The 21,641-nt window shown below is 43.3% G+C and overlaps 1 protein-coding gene across 1 annotated transcript; it reads right to left on the bottom strand.

The window, feature by feature from the left end:
* Positions 1–986: 986 nt before the first annotated feature.
* LYPD6 (LY6/PLAUR domain containing 6) lies at positions 987–20,337 on the bottom strand (the record flags this gene model as incomplete). Its single annotated transcript, XM_080927039.1, has 4 exons — positions 987–1,154; positions 2,990–3,120; positions 12,472–12,570; positions 20,220–20,337. The coding sequence occupies 4 exons, from the start codon at positions 20,335–20,337 to the stop codon at positions 987–989; spliced, it is 516 nt and encodes a 171-aa protein (XP_080783165.1).
* Between the last annotated feature and the right edge of the window lie 1,304 nt (positions 20,338–21,641).

Below are 21,641 nucleotides of genomic sequence, written 5' to 3'. Positions count from 1 at the left end.
GTGGTTGTAGAAGGAGACGTGTCTTTGGCAGTAAATACTATGGAAAGAGAACTTTGCTTAGCCAGTTCGGAACCTTCAAAATGAGCTAAGACTAACATCCACAGAGCTTCCTTTTATTCTGAAGTCCTCTCTCTGACTAGATCAGCTGTATCTGAATAGAATAACACCTGGAAAAAATAATCCCATCCATTTAGCAAAATACATAAAGCAAAAACTCAGGAAGCATAATTAGTCCCCAGTCAAGGCCAATCTGTCCAGTTATAAGAAGGAATGACATCATCTTGTGGAGGCTAGTTTCATCAAGTTAGAGAAAATCTTTCTCTTTCACTCCTACAAATACAACAAACTTTTAAAATTGCCTTTTTAAAAATCTTCTACAAAAAGCAGAAGGAACATGTTTCCCAATGTTAAGATAAGAAGACTGGGGAAATTAAATTGAGCAAAGTTCTTTCTACTCTTTCAGATTCTCAAGGAAAGGATTCCACTTATTTTGGATTTAAAGTTTTAAACTTCTAAAGCTATCGGTGCCGGTGTGATTGCAATGTTTTTTTTTTGTTTTTTTTTGTTTTTTTTTTGTACTCTTTTCCTGAAAAGAATGAATATCTCCTGCATCCATAGCTTATTCTTCAGAGGGTCCAGGACCTCCTGTAGCTCACGAATGAATTCTGAAGCAAGAACCCCAGACATCAATAAATGCAGACCTCTTTCTTGGAGCAAAATCACAGGTTTGTGGTATAGAAATCAGAGTCTATATGGGGACACGCTGACTCAGATGGGGTTGCGGTTAGGCTGGAAATGACAGTATGGAAGCAATGCTTGTTCTTCATGGCAATGGTAATGGCTGGCTTCGATGGCATCTGGCTGTGATGACGTCTGGGGGTGCTGGAGTTGCGCTGTGTCACTACTGCCAAGCCTATGACTTCATGCATGACTACCAGGCCAAGGTGAAACTCACAGAGCTCATCTACATTCAGTAGAGAGGGTTACTATAAGGTGAGTCCCAGCCACACCCACAAGCAGGACACAATCACTGACATACAGTGTGGGTTCCCATTTGTCTGGTTGATGGGTGATGTGGTGGCAAACGTGGCATCAGTTTCATTGCGAGGGAGTGGTAGATTACAGATATTCCCTTCACAGCAGGAGGTGCAGATCTGAAAGGAAGAAAGGAAACAAAGGGTCAGGAGATACCAGCCTGCTTCAGAAGGTGGCAGGACACTAGAAGGAACAGTCTCCCTCTTGGCAAATGAGGACAGTCTGCTCTAGGAAAGAATTGCTGTCTGACATTCATGAAGGCAAGAGTTAATATCCCATCTGGAAGCAACATGCTCAATGGGGAAAGGTTCAGCCCAAATTTCAGGGTACTTTCTCTGTGGCTGCCAGATTTCCCAGTCCTCTGAGATACCATTTATTCTACCTCTGACATGGGAACTGTGAAACTTGCCTTCCTTCCTCAAAGAGGTTTGTCTTGACACCAGGAAGTCACTGTTAAGAGGGTAAAAATTCCTCTTGGAGATTTTCACAGTGAGGATGAAGAGGCAATGCCTTGGCTCATATGACCCTGAATGCTTACCTTCATTAGAACTATGGCATGGTTAACTCCATTCTCTGGCATGAGAAACATGGAAGGGTTTTTATTTATTCAATTACCTGTGCTTTCTACTGCTTTACTCTTGAGTCATATTAAAAAAGTGAACCTAATGGTTTATTGACAGAAGTTATTTTGGGCCATGGCTATATACTGTCTTGACCAGCAGCCTCAAAACCAGTTGGGGCTTGTTAGAAATATAGAATCTCACATCTTACATAGCACTCAGAGATCTAGAATCTAAATTTTAACAAGATCCCAGATGCATCAGATTCATAAGGCAGTTATTATCCAATCCAGCTACTAGTTGGGACAGATTTAAACCTTTACCCACCATCAATGAAAGTCCTAGAACAGCATAACACTGAGACAAGACTCCAGGGGCCAGAAGTGAGTTTGACTTCCACTCCATCTCTCTCTTACTAGCTGTACTGACACAAGCAACTGAGACATCTTTGGAGTTTCAGTGTTTCTCTTGGTTAAAACACAACCTACAACACACACACACACACACACACACACACACACACACACACACACACACACACACAAGCTTAAGAACCAAGCCCAACTGCTGGAAGGGTTAGGCAACAACCTTGAGTTGGCCTTTCTTCGAAGTAGTAACAAGTAGGCAGATGACATTTAAGATTTTAATTCTTAGTGAATTTGAGAAGTTGCTTAAAAATTGTTTCTGCAGCTTAAAAACTGAAAGCAGCCCCGGGTGACATGGCTGTTCCAGTGTTGAGAGAGGGAGTTTCCCTGAACTCTAGGGAGGTGGTCTGACAGGTGGGCAGATGTCACATAAAGGTCAAAGCATGACAAGGCCATTCAGTCAGTGCTGACCCTCTGCTGGACCAGCAGGACTCCAGAGATACCCAATGCTGGCTTCTTTATATTCTCCTTCCTAGATACCCCCAAACTCATCTTACAAAGAATGCTCTGTGTACAGGCACCAGCTAAAGTTTAAGAGGGACCAATCCATAAGACAATGGCTTTTTTATCACCTATTGTATGACTCAGGTGCTAATGGAAAACTTCCCTAAACTGGGACCCCCAATAATGACATGCACCCTCATTCTGCCGAAAGTTATCAGAAGACACTGCTGCCTGCATCCTTGGGCGGATGACGTGGAGTATCTGCCATGATCCACCAAGATTCGTACGAGTAGTTCCTGACCCTTTCCTTACAGGACTCTTATGATAACCTTCAGCATCCTCGTTACATGTGCTGAGACACTCCTCTGCTGGTCCTTTGCTCTGCTACTCCTGGCATTCTTCTAAAGCAAACAGGCAAACAGGCACATGTCTACAACCGTGTAAAGATAGTGAGCGGCCTAAGTGATCTGCACATGAACACTGAAGAATCCAATAAGGATGGCGAGGGCTAATGTTTTCCCAGACCTTGTAGCCTCCATGCTCCGAATCTCGGCAGCCTGTGGATAAGCATTCCTCCAGTGGGACACAGCGTTTGGTGACGGAGATGCTGTTCCCTGTGACTTCCATCGTGTGCTGGGTGTAGCAGTATCTGGTGTCTGTCAATAGAAAACAACCCTTAATTGACATAGGAAATGTAAGCTCAGCCTGACAGAAAACACAGTAGGCTGTTTTTCTGGATGCCCCTGAAATTAATTTTACCTGAATGTTCTAAATACAAGCACCAGACAATGTTTGTGGGGACCAAATCATCCAACGGCTCAGATACTAATAAAGACGTTTCGAATGCAGGACCCAATAGCGAGGTGAACTTTCACTTTTCAGAAAGTTATCAAAATGGTTTCCTGCTCTCAGATGGAGTCTGCCATGCTCTACCAATGTGATTCCCAGGACGGTACAGCATCACTCAGGGTGGAAACAACCTCCATGCTAAGATTCACTTCACCATGGCAGAGCAATGGCCTTCTGCAGAACACCGGTCTCTCTGCATAGCATAATCCCCCAAACCAGGACACAATGGCATAGCTCTGCCTTTCTGCAGGCTTTGCCATTGATCTCATTTTTATCTTTAGGGGGGTGGGTGCTTCAGAGGAGGCTGGTTCCGGTGGTGAGAACCAGAGGGACAAGAGTGAGCTAAAAGAGAAGTTGGGGGTGTGTAACAGCAGGCTTTCAGAAGATCATAGCTGGTGTGCGGAGCCTGATGGTATTCCCACTGAACATCAAAAGAATTAGAAATAGATACATTTTGTTTGGTAAAAATAGCCCTCAACAAAAGAGCAAACTTGACCACACAAACAGTCAGATCTGGCATCTCCAGAGACTGACCAACATGGTAGGTCTCCAAATCGGGGGAAATCTCATTTCTCCTGCCCCGATTTCCATTCTTCTCTGGTAGATGATGGCAACTATGAATGTCTATAATCCTTCTTTATCTTGAGGAGAAGGCGGAAGGTTTTCTTCAGAATTCCAGAGAAAATTGAAGAAGAAAAACGGCATCACTGATGTCATTATTTATGGCCTGCGGGTAGCAGAGTGCCCCAGTCCCACCTCCGTATCCAAAGAGAATGAATAATTCTTAGGAAGCGTCACTGTGCTGTTTTTCATCTGTATCTTGGCTCTAACTCCGCAGGCTTTATACATTTGGGGTACTTAGTTGCTAATATGGAATTATGATCTTCTATGGTATTATTTATTAAGCAATAAAAATTCCCCCCTCAGATTCTGTCATGATTTTGGCATATTTTAACCAAAGAGCTAATGCTCAAAGAAGAAAGCTTAAGATATTATTAGGTCCCAAGAATGAGCTAATGCAGACCACATTGGGCCATCTGAAAAAATGCAGACTTGGGGGGAGGGGGATTAAATATCTTCCTGGACTTGCTCACCTCATTGGAATGCAGAATCACCTCTGAATCTGACCAATGACACCTCCTTTTCCAGGGTCACACTGTTGGGGATGTTTACTCCCTCTCTGGGATGCTGTTCCCACAATGCATCACGCCTGGAATTCTGTTTCTTGGAGTCAGCCTGAGGCAGTGTCAGTCTGCTCAGGGATCTGTGGAGTTCTTTGGGATTAGGCTAAGTGAGGTCATCTGGGGGTGAACACTTGGCAACCCCCACCTCCACCTGTGCCCTCCACCCCTAAGCCCTGGCATCTAATTGAAGGTGGTGATTGGCTATAGGATGAAGGGGAGGATGGTTCCTCATCTGCCTCTGTTTGGCAGGCTTCAACAAATGAAGGCCAGAGGCCTAAGAGCTTTCTCTGGCATCAGACAAAGGACATTTATGGCAGTGATGGGTACACCTTTCCCACTCCCACTCCAACTTCAAATGTTGTAGAAAGCAATAAAAGCAAGAATGTTCTTATCTCCTGTTTCTGCTGTGCTCAGGCAACTTGAGCAGCTGCCAGAGGCCTCGCAGCTCCAAATGTAAATGTGCACAGTTAACATCACACCCAGATGGAACAACTAAATCATAATAGGCTTCAGTTTGGGAAAACTGGGTTTGTCCCTCAGGTAATGAACAATCTTGTCTGAAATAAGCCTTAGGATAACAATTGGTGAAGTGGATACAACTACTTTCGCTTCATATTTTTTCTCACTAATTTACTAATGGGAAGTTTATTCCCCCAAAAGCAAGTGGGTCTAGCAACTGATTGAAATATCTTTTTTCCCCCAGGAAAATGTACAAACCTCTAGCATCTGATAAGTTAATTTTTGCCATTCTGTGGTGAAGGGAGATCATTGAAAATCCTGGAAAAGAATTTTCTCTTAAACACCATCATGTGTAACACATAAAAAAAAAAAAAAAAAAAAAAAAAAAAAAAAAAAAAAAAAAAAAAAAAGATCCGCTGAGGACTGCTATTCACTTCTCACAGTAGAGACCTTAATCCTGAAGCAGTTCCTCAGGGCTTCTACTACACTTCTTAACTTGCAAAGGCAGGCCCTAGGTAAATGTGAAATGTTAACATAGAAAAAGGTTCTGCAGGTAAAATAGGGTTTTGCAATGCTCAAATCAAGCTGAAGCGGTTTCACTGGTGCACATTTTATGAGTGCCTTCGATATGTATGGGGATCTGTGATCTCTGAGGGTGTGCTGGGGCGAGCAGATGGAATTTCCCAAGCAGAACCAGGTGAACTGCGTGTGGCTTATCACTGAGCTGGAGCGCCGATCAAAACTGGGTTTTAGCCACGGAGCATGGCTCTCTGTGCATTCTGAATAATCCTGGGGTTGGTAATGAGGTTATTTGAGAATCAAGCCTGCTGATAACTTCACACTAAAAGGATTTCAAAGGCTTTTATCTAAGAGATAAAAGATGGATTTGAATTTCTACCAGGTTAGTTTCAGCCTCTAAAATCTCATATTCTGCAACTGCCTAGTATTCCCAGGTTGAGAAGCCAAACTCTTTAACTCACGGTAAAATCAGAAATAGGAAAGACAGCTTAATCAATAGCAGGGAAGCACAAATATAAAAGTATAATTTTTACAACTCACCCTCTCTCTCTTTCTCTCTTTCTCTGCTTGTTTCTCTGTCTCTCCCCCTTTCCCTCTCCCTCTCCTTAGCCATGTTTTGAAATTTAAAACCAGTTCAGAGCTAAAATGAATGTTATGGTTCCCAACAAAAGGAACTGCTTCAACAAACTATACATGAGATTATTCAAATTAGGGGGAGATCATTTGAAATGTAAACAAAAATGATTGATAAAAAAGAGAAAAGAAACGACCTTTGCCGTGTCAGAGGAAAACTCTTCCTTGTGATGCTCGGTTGGCCTCGCTAGTTGGGCTTTTACACAAAGATGTCTAATGTTTAATGCACTGCTAGGAAGCAATTCCTTGGGCCCAAGAAAATGAATGGGAAGAAAAGAATTATAACAGCAGCATTACACATTATACTGGATATCGAAGAGCTAGTGGCCCGCCTGGACTCCTTAGCTTCATGACACTCAGCACCTCCAGTCAGGCAGCAACTGCTCCCCTGAGGCTGGAGGCGCAGGATCTCTTTGTAGTTCCTACTTTACTGTTTAATCACCTCTATGGGATTTTCTACCCAGACTCCAGAGACTTGTCTCTGTCTCTGTTTTCTCGTCCAACGCTGTTTTCACCAGATGGTAGACATTTCTCTATGGCTCTGTCCTTGAACTGGTTTTTGCCCAAGTGACCTTGTCAAACCTCAGATTCCACATCTCTAGTCTCCTTCTTCATCTGTCTCCCAGACACTGCCAATGCTGTGCCATACCTCACATGTCTGCAATGAAAACCCTGCTCCCACCCGATTATCTCTACTCGTGTCAACCCCAGGAAGGCACCACCTGGTATGTGACACCTCTATGTTTCCAGAAAAGGAACCAGAAATGCTCGAAATCTCAATCTCTAAATTCTCTGAAATGACTTCATTATACATCTCCTATTGCAAGATTTCATCACCTCCTGGTTTGGGTCTGGAGAACATTTTAGAAAACTGACCTGTGAACTCACTTTTAAATAGTGAATATTTATGTTCACATAAGGAGCCTGGAGACACTGGCTTTATTGTTTTTATGAATGTATAGATGAACATCTACAATCCACCTACATGCCTATATACTCTAGCCATCACTAAAAACAATTTCATTGAAACTGGGAAGAAATCGTGTAAAACAAGGCCTCCCTTTACAAATCGAATGTCAGGCAACGTGGAACTGTTTCTATTGTCCAACAGAGGGGAATTCTGGATGTGTGGATGTTTGTGGACAGGAAAGCGAAGAACAGGAGTTGAAGAGGGCAGAGACCTGAGAGACGGCAAATGTCTGGGCCAGTGGCTCTCAACCTTCCTAATGCTGTGACCCCTTAACCCAGTTCCTCATGTGCTGACCTCTGAGCCATAAGGTCATTTTCACTTCTCATCTGTAATTTTGCTGTTGTTATGAATCATAATGTAAATACCTGTGTTTTCTGATGGTCTTAGCCAATGAAAGGGTCAGCTGATCCTCAAAGAGGTTAAAACCCGACAACTTGGGAACCACTGCTCTGGGCTCTCCTTTCTGGCACACTTGGTAAGCTCTATAGATCTCAGTGGCCCAGTTCTCTTTCCTGCCCCCCAATCCATTTTATGTCCTTCAGACTGCATATTCTATGGTTCTGCTTTCAAACCACTAGGTCTTTCCTTCCTTGCCTCAACTCTGTTGGGGTAGGGGCTGAACATTTTTATTTCAAGTAGAATCATGGCTTTTTTCCACATTCAGAAATTTTGATTTGGCTCCTCTCATATTTTCTATTTATTTGCTATTTTTAGTGTAATTATAATTACTGAAGTATTATTTTTTATTCTTACCGATTTAAACTTTTCTTCAGGCAAATCTCCATTTCTCCCTCCGTTTGGTATTCATTAGTAAGACTTGGGATCTATAGTGTCCCCCAAAGGCCTGTGTGCTAAAGCCTTGTTGATCACCAGCTTCTGGCGTTACTAGGAGGTAGTGGGGGCTTTAAGACGTGAATGTAACCTTGTGAGGAAGTCAGGCCATGAAGGATGTCTATCTCTTCAACTGTCCCCACCCACAGCCACCAGCGTCAGCTGAACAGCTTGCTCTACTACGGTTCATTATGTGTTATGTAGCTGAAAGCCTAAACTCAACCATCATCCAATCCCTACAATTTGGAGGCTACAATTTTGGAATCCAGCTTTCTTCCGAGGCTGGCATCTTTGGCTCGTTGATGGCTTCTCTTCTCGATGATTTGCAGCATCCTTCCTCAGTCCCTCTCTAGAGTCCAGTTTCCTCTCACAGGGACATTAGTCATAGGGAATCAGCATTCGTCCAGTGATGGATGCCTTCTGGTAACTGGGAGGAAAAGGAGGCTGACAGGCTCAGAATGGAAGTCAAGGTTGGCAGTTATTCATACTTAATGTTTAAAAAATACTATGGACTTCCAGCTTCTGTTGTTTCTGTCAATAGTAAGCTTGGGCAGCATTGTGTAGCAACTGTGTGCACAGATGCCTAAAGGACAGGATCTTTAAAACCTTAGAGCATCAGGCAGTGTTTTGGTAAAGTCACTGCTTGCATTCTCATGACTGGGCAACCACTATTCCTGAATAGATCTGCCTGTCAGGAATACATATGTGCATGTACCGAAAGACACTGAGAGGAATAGCTATGTTCTTCAAAACTGGACAGAGCCCAAATGCTCACAATAGCAGAACAGATGAATTTTTGGTGTATTCGCACAATGATCTACTAAACACCTGTGAGAAAGACTGACACTGTAGCTAACAGAACACTGTAGTTTCATACCCAATATTGTTTGAAAGCAAGACTATGTCCTGTAAAACTGCATTCACAGAGAACCCAATGGCAGTGGTCACATTATTGCTGCCTTTATGGGGTGGCATGTAATGGCTGAGAGACCAATAAGGTTTCATGACTTCACATACAAACTAGATAAGGATAATGAGGTGTCCACTTATGATTTTTCTTATGTCTGTAGCTTGACATTCAATATTTCTTTAAAAGGAGGAGATTTAGGACCTCTTTTTAGTATGGCAGTACAATGAGGAGATGGAGGAACTAAAAATCATCTCATTTCTTAGTAGCCTGAGGCACTGGAATGGACTGTTCAAAAATGGGAAGATCTGTAGGACACACACTGAGTAAGATCCTGGTTTCCTATTCTGGGAATTTTCAAAGCCTTGGGTTAATATGGGATTTAGAGGTATCTTGATATAAAGTGTAGAAGCCTGGGGGAGGGGAGGGCTTTCCTGGAAGGGCTTCTCCTCAGCTGAACTGGAGATCTCATTTCAATATCCTGCTTGTAAAGGTATCTCCACCACATCACCATCCAGAAAGAGCCACCAGGGGACATCTTCAGTGATTCATCTTCACCATAAAACCGTGAATGGTTGAGAAGCTAGGAGCAGGGGATGCCTGTTTCCTATCTTAGCATTGCCTTTTGCTTTTCAATCAGAAAGACTTCAATGGGGGATTTTTGTCTTAGGGAGAGGCAATTGCATTTCCTTATGAAGGGACAAAGTATTCTCAGGTTAGGTCTTTTGAGCTGACATTTAAACCCCTAGACTCTTGATGAATATTTATACAGATCTCCTTTCAATACAAAGGAATCATAGGCAAAGTAACATGTATCCAACCGTGTGAATCTCAGCCATTTGCATCTTCTGTTCCTTCGCTTGGCCTCTCTTGTATGATACGATCTCGATACCCTTTCTGTTTACAAAATCAACAGAAGGTGACAAGTTTTGGGAAAAGCATGCTGAAATGGCAGGTGCAGCAAAACCTGCAGCGGCTGGAACCAACGGCTCCTCTTTCTGGAGCAGGGGGTAGCATGAATCTGTAAGGGTCAGAGCTGTGATGGAGGAGAAATCCTCACTTTCTCTCGCCTGCAGTGGTTGGGTGTGCAGCTAGCTGACCTGCCATTGCTCTAGGGAAGGTTCTAGCCAGGGCCAGACTTCTTTGAGGCACACGGAGTGGCCTGTACCAGCCAAATGTGTCAACTCCATCCACCTTAGGGGGATACCCTGACATGTTAGATCTCAAAGTCCACACACTCCACAGAGTTTTGCTTTTGAAAGCATGAGATTCCCTCATTCCCTAAGCAATCGGGTGTGTGGCCTCATTCTATGTAGACCAGATTAGAAAGGATCCTATGGAATCAGTTCTTAAATAGTCGAAACCCATTCCCCAGTTGGAGAGTCACTGGAGTCTCCCAGCTTGAGGAGCCACTACCCCTCACCCCCCCAGTCTCATCTTCCCTTCAGCTCCCACTGCGCTTAAAGGCCCATTGCATCTGGCTCTTAACTTTCCCCTGCTGTTCCTAACACCCGATCTGGTCAGATCTTATCTGCCAGGGTAAACTGTCTGCTCCTAGAAAGAAGAAACTAGATTCCTATCTCCCGGTGCATAATTGTCCCAGGGGCCTGGCCTGTCTGCTTTGTGTCATGGACACAGAGTGCAACTGTATTTGTCCCTATAAAGTTAAGAACAGAAAGATAAAAGAGGAACGGAAAGGAGGGGAAGGGTAACTTTTGTACAGACCGTGTGTAAAGACCTCTTAGTGACTTCCAGTTATCTGTACCTTGAAAGGAGGAGATTCTGATCTAGAAAGAAAGAATTCAGATGGGGATTTCTCTCTTCCTGGAGAGGCATTCCAGCAGAGAGCTTCTGGTCACCTGTGTTTTGTCCTCTGTGACAGGGAGGGATTTGTCTGCCAAAGTTTGAATGCCAGCTAGCACTCCTTTCTTTTCCCTATAAGCTCTGCTGAGGTATCTGAAGGCTAAGGGCTAAGCCAACCCTAAGTGGCCACATACTGCTCCTGGCTGAATATGGCCCCCAGCATTCCTAAAAATCACTGTCCTCAAATCCACCCTATGCCAGTAAAAAAAAAAAGTGACATCTGGGAGGGTCCCTGGTAACCAGTGTGTCCAAGCATTTGCTAGCTGGTTGTGATTTGCAGCTAGCTTTTGAAAGGCAGTGGTACAACGGGCCCTTTAAGCGACAGATCCAGACGTTCATTCTGTAGAGCTAATAATGCCAGAACACGAAAACACTGACTCATTTTGGATGAAGGCAGTGCCCATAGAAGGAAACAGACAGGGCATGGTTACCTAGGTGGCTAAGTAGTACCTTCTGATTAAGCTAGGCTCTCCCCTTCTCATCTATTTTTTTTTCAAGGCCCCCTGAGGTCACTTCCTAAAGGTAAATAAGAAGACTCTAAAAATGAGGTGCTTCCCTCCTAGGAGGTAAAAGAGCTTCCAGAAGTTCTCACACTTGACTATTCATCTGATGCAGGGCCCGGAACCTCTGAGGCTGGTTCAGTTTGTGTAGAGCCGTGATACTTGATGTGGCTGCATCTGCTCTCATGGGAAACCCTTTGAGCAGGTAAGTTCTCAGGCTCCTTTCAGACCTGATGGGTCTGTTCTGTAGGTGAGTCGGGCAGTGGTGGCACACACCTGTCCTGGGATATACCACAGGGGCAATGGTCACGCTACACTTTGAGAGCCACTGGATCAGGCCAGGGACAGAGGTTCAACAAGTTGTCTATATACTTCTGGAAAGCCCCAGGAGAGTCAAAGTTAAGGGTGTTGGCTTGAGGAGCTGCTCTGTCTCTTAGTGTTGCCCTAGCTCTCCCAACTTCTAGTCCATCATGATAAGCACAGGGGTGCTCTATGGGCTGCGTATGAAGTCTTGCATTATGTTTAAAAATACTGTACTTAGTGTGTTGTTCCTTTTAACACATCTGAATAAAATCAACAGTGAAAAAGCACTCACTGCTAAGACAACCATCAATGGACTGCCCCGTGTCCCTCTCCCTGCCCACTCAACCAGTCTACTTCCCTCCAAACTAAAACAGCCAATTAACCATGACCTCACAGACAGCCAGAACGTTACTTTCACTTGCTAGGCGGAGAGATGTGAATAGGATATGTCTTCTTTTTCAAATGAGCCTTTCGGTCAAAATTTCAAGTTTCGGTTGCAGCCCATCTCGACCTTGAAAGAGCGCCTAGCAGTTTAAAAGGCTCAAGGTTTTTATTTATACGGTGATGGCATTTAGAATGTCAGCTTTCAGTGTCTCAAAATGTAAGTCTGTGGCGAGATGGGCAATAAATGAAATCTTTACATGAGCCTCGATTCATCCTTCACATGAAAGAAGTTACTATGGATGAAGGCTTCAAAGACTGGCAAACAGGCTGCCCATTCTCTACTATTCCATATTTGGCTTGCCCCAGGGTGAAGAAGTCTCAGTTACCTCCTGTGGAACTCCAAAGATGCTTCATGAGAGAGGGGGCGATCTTATGGGTCCCTTTATATCTGAAAGTCTTTGAGGATGAGTTATGCATATGCTTAAAAGATCTGCCAATAGACGTAGACAAGAGGGGCCCTTGAGATTACAAGCATGTACCAGGTCTCCAGGGCTGCTCACTCTCAAGCAGTGCTGGGGACCCGTTCTCTCTCTCCAAGACTTTACCTCGAGGACAGTAGATGTCAGGAGCCCATCGGTTGCATTCATAATTGTCTGCTGCTTTTTCACAGGTGAAGCATTTAAATCCACCAGGATACGGAGTGGCTACAAAAACCAAGAGAAAAAAAAAATAGATTTTTAGAGCGAGCAAAGAATCCTGTAAAGTTAAGTGTATTGATTTAAAGAGGGGGTTTTCAAGACTTTTTAAACAGTGAAGTATCTGATGACTCATTTTACATTAGGCAATTTATTCCTCAGACACGAAAACTTGTATTCACATACACAAAATCTGCACACAGCTATCCAAATGATTTTATTTGCATAGATTGCCCACTCCTGATTAGAGAAAATAAAATCTAAGTTACTTCCAAATCTGAATTTTTGAGCATCAACATTATACTCCCCAAATTCCACACCTGACCTCATGTGACCAGTTACAGTATTAAAAAGGCTCCATTAAACTCCTTCAGGGACTGTATAAAATTCCTTCAGGATATTTACAAGGCATATATGAAACTAATAAATGTGGCCTTTAGACTTTGGTCTCACCCCAAGATATTTCACTATATACATACAGGTATTCCAAAAATCCAAAACCATTCAACACCCAAAATACCTCCAGTCCCATCTACTTTAGATACAGGATTGTCACCCCATAAACTATTCCAAGTTGTAAGCAACTCAAATGTCCATCAGTAAGTGAGTGGGTTAATCAAACTGTGGTACATTATGGATTAAAAAGTACCAATAAAAAAGAACAAATTGCTAATATTTCAAGAGCTTTAATACATTTTCTTGGAATTACTCTTAGTAGAAAACAAGCCAACCAGAAAGATTGCTTAGTATATGGTTATATTTATATTAGTTTATTACTTTTACATCTTTATATTTATGTATGAATACATGTATGCATATATATGTGTATGTGTGTATATATGTATGAATATATGTATGAATGTATGTATTGTGTGTGAGTGTGTCCATGTACCAAAGCATGCATATGGAGACAGAGAACAACTTGCAGGAAACAACTGGTTCCTTCCACCAAAGTGGCTTCCTGGGAACCAGAACCATATGGTGATCCTTGGTAGCAGAACCACCTTGCCCACCCCTGAAGATTATATGGGTCCATTTATGAAGAACTTTTGAAAAGACAGAATTTGGAGTGGACTGCATGCAGGTGAGTGGTTGCTGGTGTGCTACCACACTAGGTACAGGTACTGTTTGAAGAGCTGTAGATCACACAACTCCGGGGATGCTCTCTGATCGTTCCCATCCTCTCTCCATGCCTGGCTTGTGCTCCCTGCCTTCTGAAGACATTGTCCTCCAGGTGCCATTTGTTCTCAGTCCTGCTTGTAAGCTCATGTGAGAGTGTCACATGAGAACCATGTTCTGGAAGTGCTTAGTCGACCAGAGTACTCTTTCAGCTCAAAGCAAGAGGTTAACAATCTATGTCAGGCCTGGGGTGGGAGGCGGGGCTTCTGGTTTCTCATCCTTTGGCCCATGTCTTCTTTCCTGGAATCCATTGCTTGCCTTGAGATTTAGATCTCTGACTTTCATAAACAGGTCCTGAGCATTTTTAAAATTTATAACACTACCTGGCCTAGTTGGAAGCTGCAGACGCTTACCCAGTTCATCTGCAGGAGCCAACAGCTCTACTTTGCAGATGGCTGAGCCCGAGGATCTCACTGGTGGAAATAATCATCTTGGGGTAAATTGCATGGCCGTATGGAACCAATCAAGTGTGGTATCAAAAATAAATGCAGGAGGAGGCAGCAGCTTAAGGCCAGAATTATGATCCAGATAAAACTTTCACCTTGCCTATCTGCATACTTGCCTGTAATATTTCAGAGACCGGTCTGTGATGATAGCACCTGAATGTGGTCAGAAGCTGTGTGTGCACTAGCTAAAAAGGACACGTAACGGGTCCTTCTCATGGGCCCTTTTAAGAGTCCTCTGTTTCTCCCACCAGTCAGTAACCCACATTTGCAAATAGGTTAAAATCAAGGATATGGATCAGCGCCTAGAGATGCTTCAGTCCCTGGAAGGAACTGCACCATGGGAAAACCTTCTATTACACCATTTCAGGAAGAAGAAAATATTTTTTGTGATGCACACAGGTAATTAGTATAGATCCCTCCTTTATCACCTAGAAAAGACTTCCATATTTTAATTGCTGCAGAGTCTCAAATTCCAAAGCCACTCGATGCTTATGGACATTTAATAGGTTTGTGTTTTCAAATATCATTATGAGAAAACATATACAACCATTCTAGGAAATTATAATGATTTGTTACATTAAAAACAGTCTCACTGTTAACTTTAGAATATTTAACATATAAATCAACTATAAAAGATGTGACAAAACACCTTTTTTCAAACAATATATGTGTGTGTGTGTGTATACACACACACACATATATACACACATACACACACAAATATACACACACACATACACACACATACACACATACACACACATATATACACACACATATATACACACACATACACACACACACATATATACACACACATACACACACACACATACACACACACACATATACACACACACAAACATACACATACATACCAAGGTTTGTGACTGTAAGCTAGCTGAACCATTTCAGTCCATATGATTAATTCACTAAAATGCCCAGTTTTATCAGTCTGCCACTGTAGCCAAAACAAGTTTTTGCTGTCTTGCTGATTCAGTTATTCCTGGAAACTTTCCCATCAAGGTGATAAATTAAAAACTTTGAATAACAACTACCCAACTGCTCCAAGAATAAAGTTATTGAGAACCAAGCACAAATAAGTGGCTCTGTTTCCAAACTTAGGTTATTTAATTGACTTCTCAAAATGATCTTTTAAGAGACGGATGGCATATCAAATGCTGTAGCTTCTGACATACCTAAACCCTCACTCTGAAATTAACCCAAGGACACTAGAATTTGAGAAGTGTGAACCAGAATACTATGCAGCAAGACACAGCTTTGCTTCAAACCATTCATACTTAAATAAGCTTATCAGTATATGTCAGTGGTGACTGGACAAATAAAAAACACTCTCCATTTTGGTCAGTCATTATTATTATTATTTATTTCATTTCTTTTCAATTTTTCACGAGTGCGAGTTTTTTGCCTGCATGTGTGACTACTGACACTGCGTCAAAGCCTAGGATCTGAGGAGACCAGCAGAGGGTGTCAGGTCTCCTGCAACCGGAGTTACAGACCGTTCTGATGGGTGCTGGGAACTGAAACTCGGTCCTACGGGAGAACAGCCGGTGTTCTGAACCACTGAGCTATCTCCGTAGGCCCTTGCTGGTCTTATTTTAAAACCTGCAAATCCATATCTGCTCCCGTTCTTAAGCACTGTGGCTTTAGTATTCATTTATGGGAATTTTTGTTGAGATCTTGCCTGGGAATCAGTGAACAGCACTGCTTCCTGGCAAATCACTGCAAACATGTTTGACTTTAAGTGACTATAGCACCATACCAAATAAATGGTTAAATTCTTCCCTCTGGAAATATTTAACCTGAATAAGGTCAACGGATGAACAACTCTCTCCAGTAACTTGTTAATTGATACTGCATCTGATAAAGAGTTTGTTTTTCTTTTAAGAGACAGGGAAAGAGGCTCCTAAGAGGTGCTATTTTCTTCTTTATTACTTCAAAGCCTTACAGAGCGAGCAGTGGCCCCAGCTGCGAATGAATCTAATTTGGCTCTTGATCACAGAGCTAATAAGCTTAGTACCCTGCATTTCAGGGCATAAGGCCTTGGTCCCTCAAGAGAGGCAGATTGTAAAGAAGAAGAAGAAAAAAAGAAACACTGGAGTGCCCAGTTACTTCCTGTAAGATAATATGTCCATTAGCTCTCCTGGTCAGCCATAGTTCAAGCTACCATAATTCATCTGGAAGGCTTTGGGAAAGATTTCCTCTTTGTTTCCGTCTCCTGGAACTTTGGCTTGGACAAAGACCTTCAGTTATCGGAACTATGGCGAAAGCAGATGCTTCAGAAATGCATGCTGATGTGCAGTGTCTGCTCTCGCCAATTCCATTTCCACAGCTTTTAGAAAATAGATACAAATATGAAAATTCTAAAACTCTAATGCTATCTTTTGTCTTGGTCCAATAAGCAAAAAAAAAAAAAAATGTTGCTGATATATTTTTTTACATGAGCATATTTCTCACAGAATACACTTCCTGATACCTATTTAGAAGTCCTCTGGCCCTGTGGGGTTTAATGAAGCATAGGGCTATGCATAAATATTCTTTTCCCTAGGTGGGTCATAAACACACTCTGCAAGGGCATAGCTCTTTATTTCACAAGATCAAGGGCTCAGAGCACACATGCAAAAAGAAAACTGGATTGTTTTCCAGGAGTGTTTTCTATTCCACAGAAAGAAACAAAGGCCAAGAACAGGGCACGGCCATTTTATTAAATTTTCTTGTGTGATATCTGACATCTGAATAAATAGCTCCATTTCTCTCAATATTAACTTTTGTTTGGGCAACTGTAATTAGACTTTGCTGATTAAACCAGAGAATAGAAAGAGAAAACAGAACTTCTCGCATGTTAATGATGGTGGAGGAGGGGAGAGGAGAAGAAGGAGCAGGAAGAGGAGGAGGAGAAGCACACACTAATTGTTGAACAAAATGTTCTGAAGGATGAATCTAAAATCCGTCGTTTGTTTGTTTCTTATAATACTTGGAAACCTCAAAGCTTTGGAAACAAGGGAGCACAGCAGATGAATGAGGGGAGGCTAATTTTCTCAGGCCGTTATCATCGACGACGCTGTGTGGCCCTAAGAGCGATGAGCTTTCTTGGCACAGAACACGGTATGTTCTCAAGCTTCTTGCCCCTCCATGTTCTTCCATGGACAGAATCTGTGCTCTGCCATATAACACTAATAGAATCTGGCTCATGCCCTGACCCAGAGAAAGCTGCCTGTACCTCCACCTACAAACTGAGGCCATTGTTTAAATAATTCAAAGTCAAACTAATCCCGTGTTCCCCTCATGTATTTTTTATGGCCAATGTTCAACAGAAAGTTGCTTGATGGTAGAGAGAATACTCCATCTAAGCACAGGGAGGGCTCAAGGGCAGGGAGCCGGGGCTGTTTAAAAAGCAGACGTGGAAACAAACACTCGCAGCACACTTCCCAAGTAGTTTGAAGAAATGGGAAGTTAACTTGAATCCAACCTGGGCAGAATAGCAAAGTTTTACCATGCCTGTGACCCGTGAGACCTGCTGGAGAGTGACCTGCTTATAGTCTAGTTAGAAATGACGTCATCGACCCTTTCATGTTTCAAAATCATAAAATCCCTCGAGTCTTACGTAGTTAATGTAAGTCACAAGAGTGAGATTTGCTGATTACCTTATTTATTTTATTAGAGACAGATGTTGCTTTGTAGCCCATGCTGGCCTGGAATACACCAAGTAGCTCAAGTGACCCTCAAACTCTCCTGCCTCAGCCTCTTCTCCAGTGTCAAGATTATTGTCATGTGCTACGCTACCTAGTTTCCCTTGACTCCTAGAGAGCAGAAGTGAGTTCCCCTGTGGCCTGTCAAAGTTTCTCCTTCAGAGACACTGCTATCTACTTTCCAAATAGCAGCGCACTCACCCCAGGCGCTAATTGGCTACCCCAACTGAGAAAAAAGTAGCATATCTTGACTTGGTTTACATAAACCCATTCCTTTAATTTTCAATGTCTAACCTGTATAAAGCCTTAGAAATGGTCAAGGATGGATACGTTTGTGATCCGAGTCTCTCAAAGAAGCTGACAGAGCTCATCAAAGAAGCCACCACTGGCACTCACTCCTGAAGGACCTGGCTCCTTGCCTTACTATGTTTGGAGTAAAGAACAAAATGTAATCTAGTGAGCAGAGAAAGTATCGGTATCATCTTTTTGTGTAAATTATTAAAACAGAGGCAAAATCTCCCACAAAACTGAGCAGTCAGACACATTTCCCACACAAGTAATCAGTTGTTAGACTCCACCAGTGGGAGCACAGGTGCAGTAGGCAGACTCTACCAATGGGGGCACAGGTACAGTAGGCAGACTCCACCAGTGGGGACACAGGTGCAGTAGGCAGACTCCACAAGTGGGGGCACAGGTGCAGTAGGCAGATTCCACCAATGAGGGCACAGGTGCAGTAGGCAGACTCTACCAGTGGGGACACAGGTGCAGTAGACAGACTCCACCAGTGGGGGCACAGGTGCAGTAGACAGACTCCACCAGTGGGGGCACAGGTGCAGTAGGCAGACTCTACCAGTGGGGGCACAGGTGCAGTAGACAGACTCCACCAGTGGGGGCACAGGTGCAGTAGACAGACTCTACCAGTGGGGGCACAGGTGCAGTAGGCAGACTCTACAAGTGGGGGCACAGGTGCAGTAGGCAGACTCCACCAATGGGGGCACAGGTGCAGTAGGCAGACTCCACAAGTGGAGGCACAGGTGCAGTAGGCAGACTCCACCAATGGGGGAACAGGTGCAGTAGGCAGACTCTACCAATGGGGGCACAGGTGCAGTAGGCAGACTCCACCAGTGGGGGCACAGGTGCAGTAGGCAGATGACACCAGTAAAGGTGCAGTAGGTAGGCTCCCCCAATGAAGGCCCAGGTGCGAAACTCTACAACTGGCTGCCTGAATGACAACAGCGAAAAAACTACTGCACTGTCTATTGGGTACAGGTCTGCTGCTCCACAGGAATTATTCCTGGTCTATAAAATGATGCTACGAAATATGTATAATTTTACCACGTTAGAAATAAACTGACAAAGTCCCTCTCCTTGCCTGAGAATACACTCCAGCTTACTCTCAGTACAGTTTCCTATGCATTACGTTCCTCAATAGTCACAATGTCAGGGGATTTGTTTCAAGTCAGGAAGCTAGGGAACAGCTAACCTAGTTGCAGAGAGCCAAGGTCAGGTCCCTAGGTGGGCCACACGTCATCTCCTGAGCTATTAAAGTTCACCATTCTAGTACTGTGGGACTGAGACAGTGCAAGCAGCCCCCTCCTCCTTGCACACTGTATGATGGAAGAACCATGGCTTTAGTTCCTATGAACTTTTCACACCTACCACAGTGCTTGGCATGCAATAGACATTTCAAAAGAATAATATACTTTGGGAAACAGCTAATGTCTAGGATACATACAATATACTTAGCTCTCACCACCACACCACAGGGGCATTGCTGGAGATGACTGGACCAAAAAAAAAAAAAAAAAAAAAAAAAAAAAAAAAACCCAAAGGGCTGGGAACTGCTGCTAGGGACCTGCAATACTGTGGACTCCCTAAACCTTTCTACACCACGAGGAAGCCTAGAAAACAGGAAGTTGTGGTCGGCAGTGATGCTTTAACTGAGGCTAAGATGCCTGGGAGAAAGAGCAGCTTACTAATCAAGCTTTAAAGGTCTAATCCCTTTACAACCAACCCATTCTGGAATGGGCCGGTTCTCTTTGATAGCTGGCTGCAAACAAAACAGCAAAAGGGAAGAGTGTGTAATGACAGAGGGAACAGCCTCATTGTTTACTGTAAGACAAATCAAACCTCCTGTGGAAAGGTGATAGTAAAACTCACAGAAACCTTTTTTTTTTTTTCCTTCTACAGCCGTAACTAAGTCACCCAATGTCCTGCATTAACATGGCCTTCCCTATAAGCATGCTTCAATCCCTTTCTCATCAGAAATGGAGCAACATTTTTTTTTTTTCTAGACAAGAAAACGAGTAGAAAATAGTCTTACTTGAAGGATGGAGGTAGATTATATCTTTCACTGTGAAGTCTCGGGACTGAGCCGCTTTCAGACAGTCGGCCACCACGCTCAGCAGCAGGAGCCAGGCCAGGGCAGGGCTAGGTTCCATGGCAGACTGGCGTGTCAGTCATACAGAGGGCCTCAGAGTGGGCACTTGAGATGGTGTTAGAGGACTGGTACCTGAAAAACAAACGCAGACTCATCTCAGTATCCAAGTGAAGACTGCTTGGCTGACCTCACCTAGGTGGGTTGAGCTGGGGAGCAGCACCATGATGGGCCCTAGGAAACAGGTGCCAAAGGGGAGAACCTTATAAATGGTAATTTTAGAACACTCAGAACATTCCAGCCTGAATCTACTCTTAATCAGACTGCTCCTACTGGTAACAATCCCTCCAATATCCAGCAGAGATAGTATCAAGAGAGATTGAATTTTAATGAAATCCGGCTATTTTTGCCAGGAGGCCAGGGGACATGTGCCAGAGAACAACAATAAATAAGTCAAGTACAAAGCGCACAAGCTTTTCCTCAACAATGATACGGGTCAGCATCCTTTCTGAGTGCTGGCCACCATACCAAACTGTAGGAGCTAGGCCCAGACTTGGAAAGAAATACAGGTAAGCTGACCTCTTCCCAACCCCGACCCATCTCAGCACACAATCTCCTTACCATGCCCAGCATGTACTGGTGAGTGCTGTGGAAGGTATTTGCAAATTCCAGTTTACTCTAATAGCCCTATGAGGTTGCCACTCCAATTACCCCATTTGCAGTGGACGGCCCAAGTACAGAGGGGCAGCTGGCTTCTACTCACAGTGTGGCTTTCAATTCTGCATTTCAAACACCGGCAGAGCTGCATTCTGCGGACAAGTGAGCTTAAGCTGCTACTTAGCACTAAGCAGGTCCTCCAACTCTGATTCTTCTTGCTCACTCAAAACAGAACAGTGAGGCCCTGTTCAACTCTCTCAGAGCGCTGGGACTATTTCTTCCCAAATGAATCTTTGCCATATCCTGAGTTGTCTAGAACATCTGGGTCTCACATTCTGTGTTCCCAAATTCCATAGTCTCTCTTGCTCATTAATGGAAGTTGGTATTAAGTGTTTACTTCAACCTAATTAAACACCAAGCAGTTTGGACATTCTGTTTAAAGACTTAACATATATTCAACAAGATTTTTTTTTTAATTGCTTAAAATTTTAAGTCACCCTATCAGGGAAAAAAGTCCAAAATGATGACCAAAATATTATGAAGGATAAATTAAATAGATAAATGGCTAATTCAGATATTAGAACACATTATAAAATGATATTAATCTAAATGGAATGGCAAAAAAGTATACCAAAAGCCACAGCTCTTCATAGGGTACGAGGATTTTCAAAACGACAGACTAGGATACTCTCAGTGAGCAGCACTGAAATG

Source organism: Micromys minutus, assembly GCF_963924665.1.
Source record: "Micromys minutus genome assembly, chromosome: 13".
In the NCBI taxonomy this organism is placed as follows: domain Eukaryota; kingdom Metazoa; phylum Chordata; class Mammalia; order Rodentia; family Muridae; genus Micromys; species Micromys minutus.
This window is presented reverse-complemented; position numbering and strand designations above follow the sequence as displayed.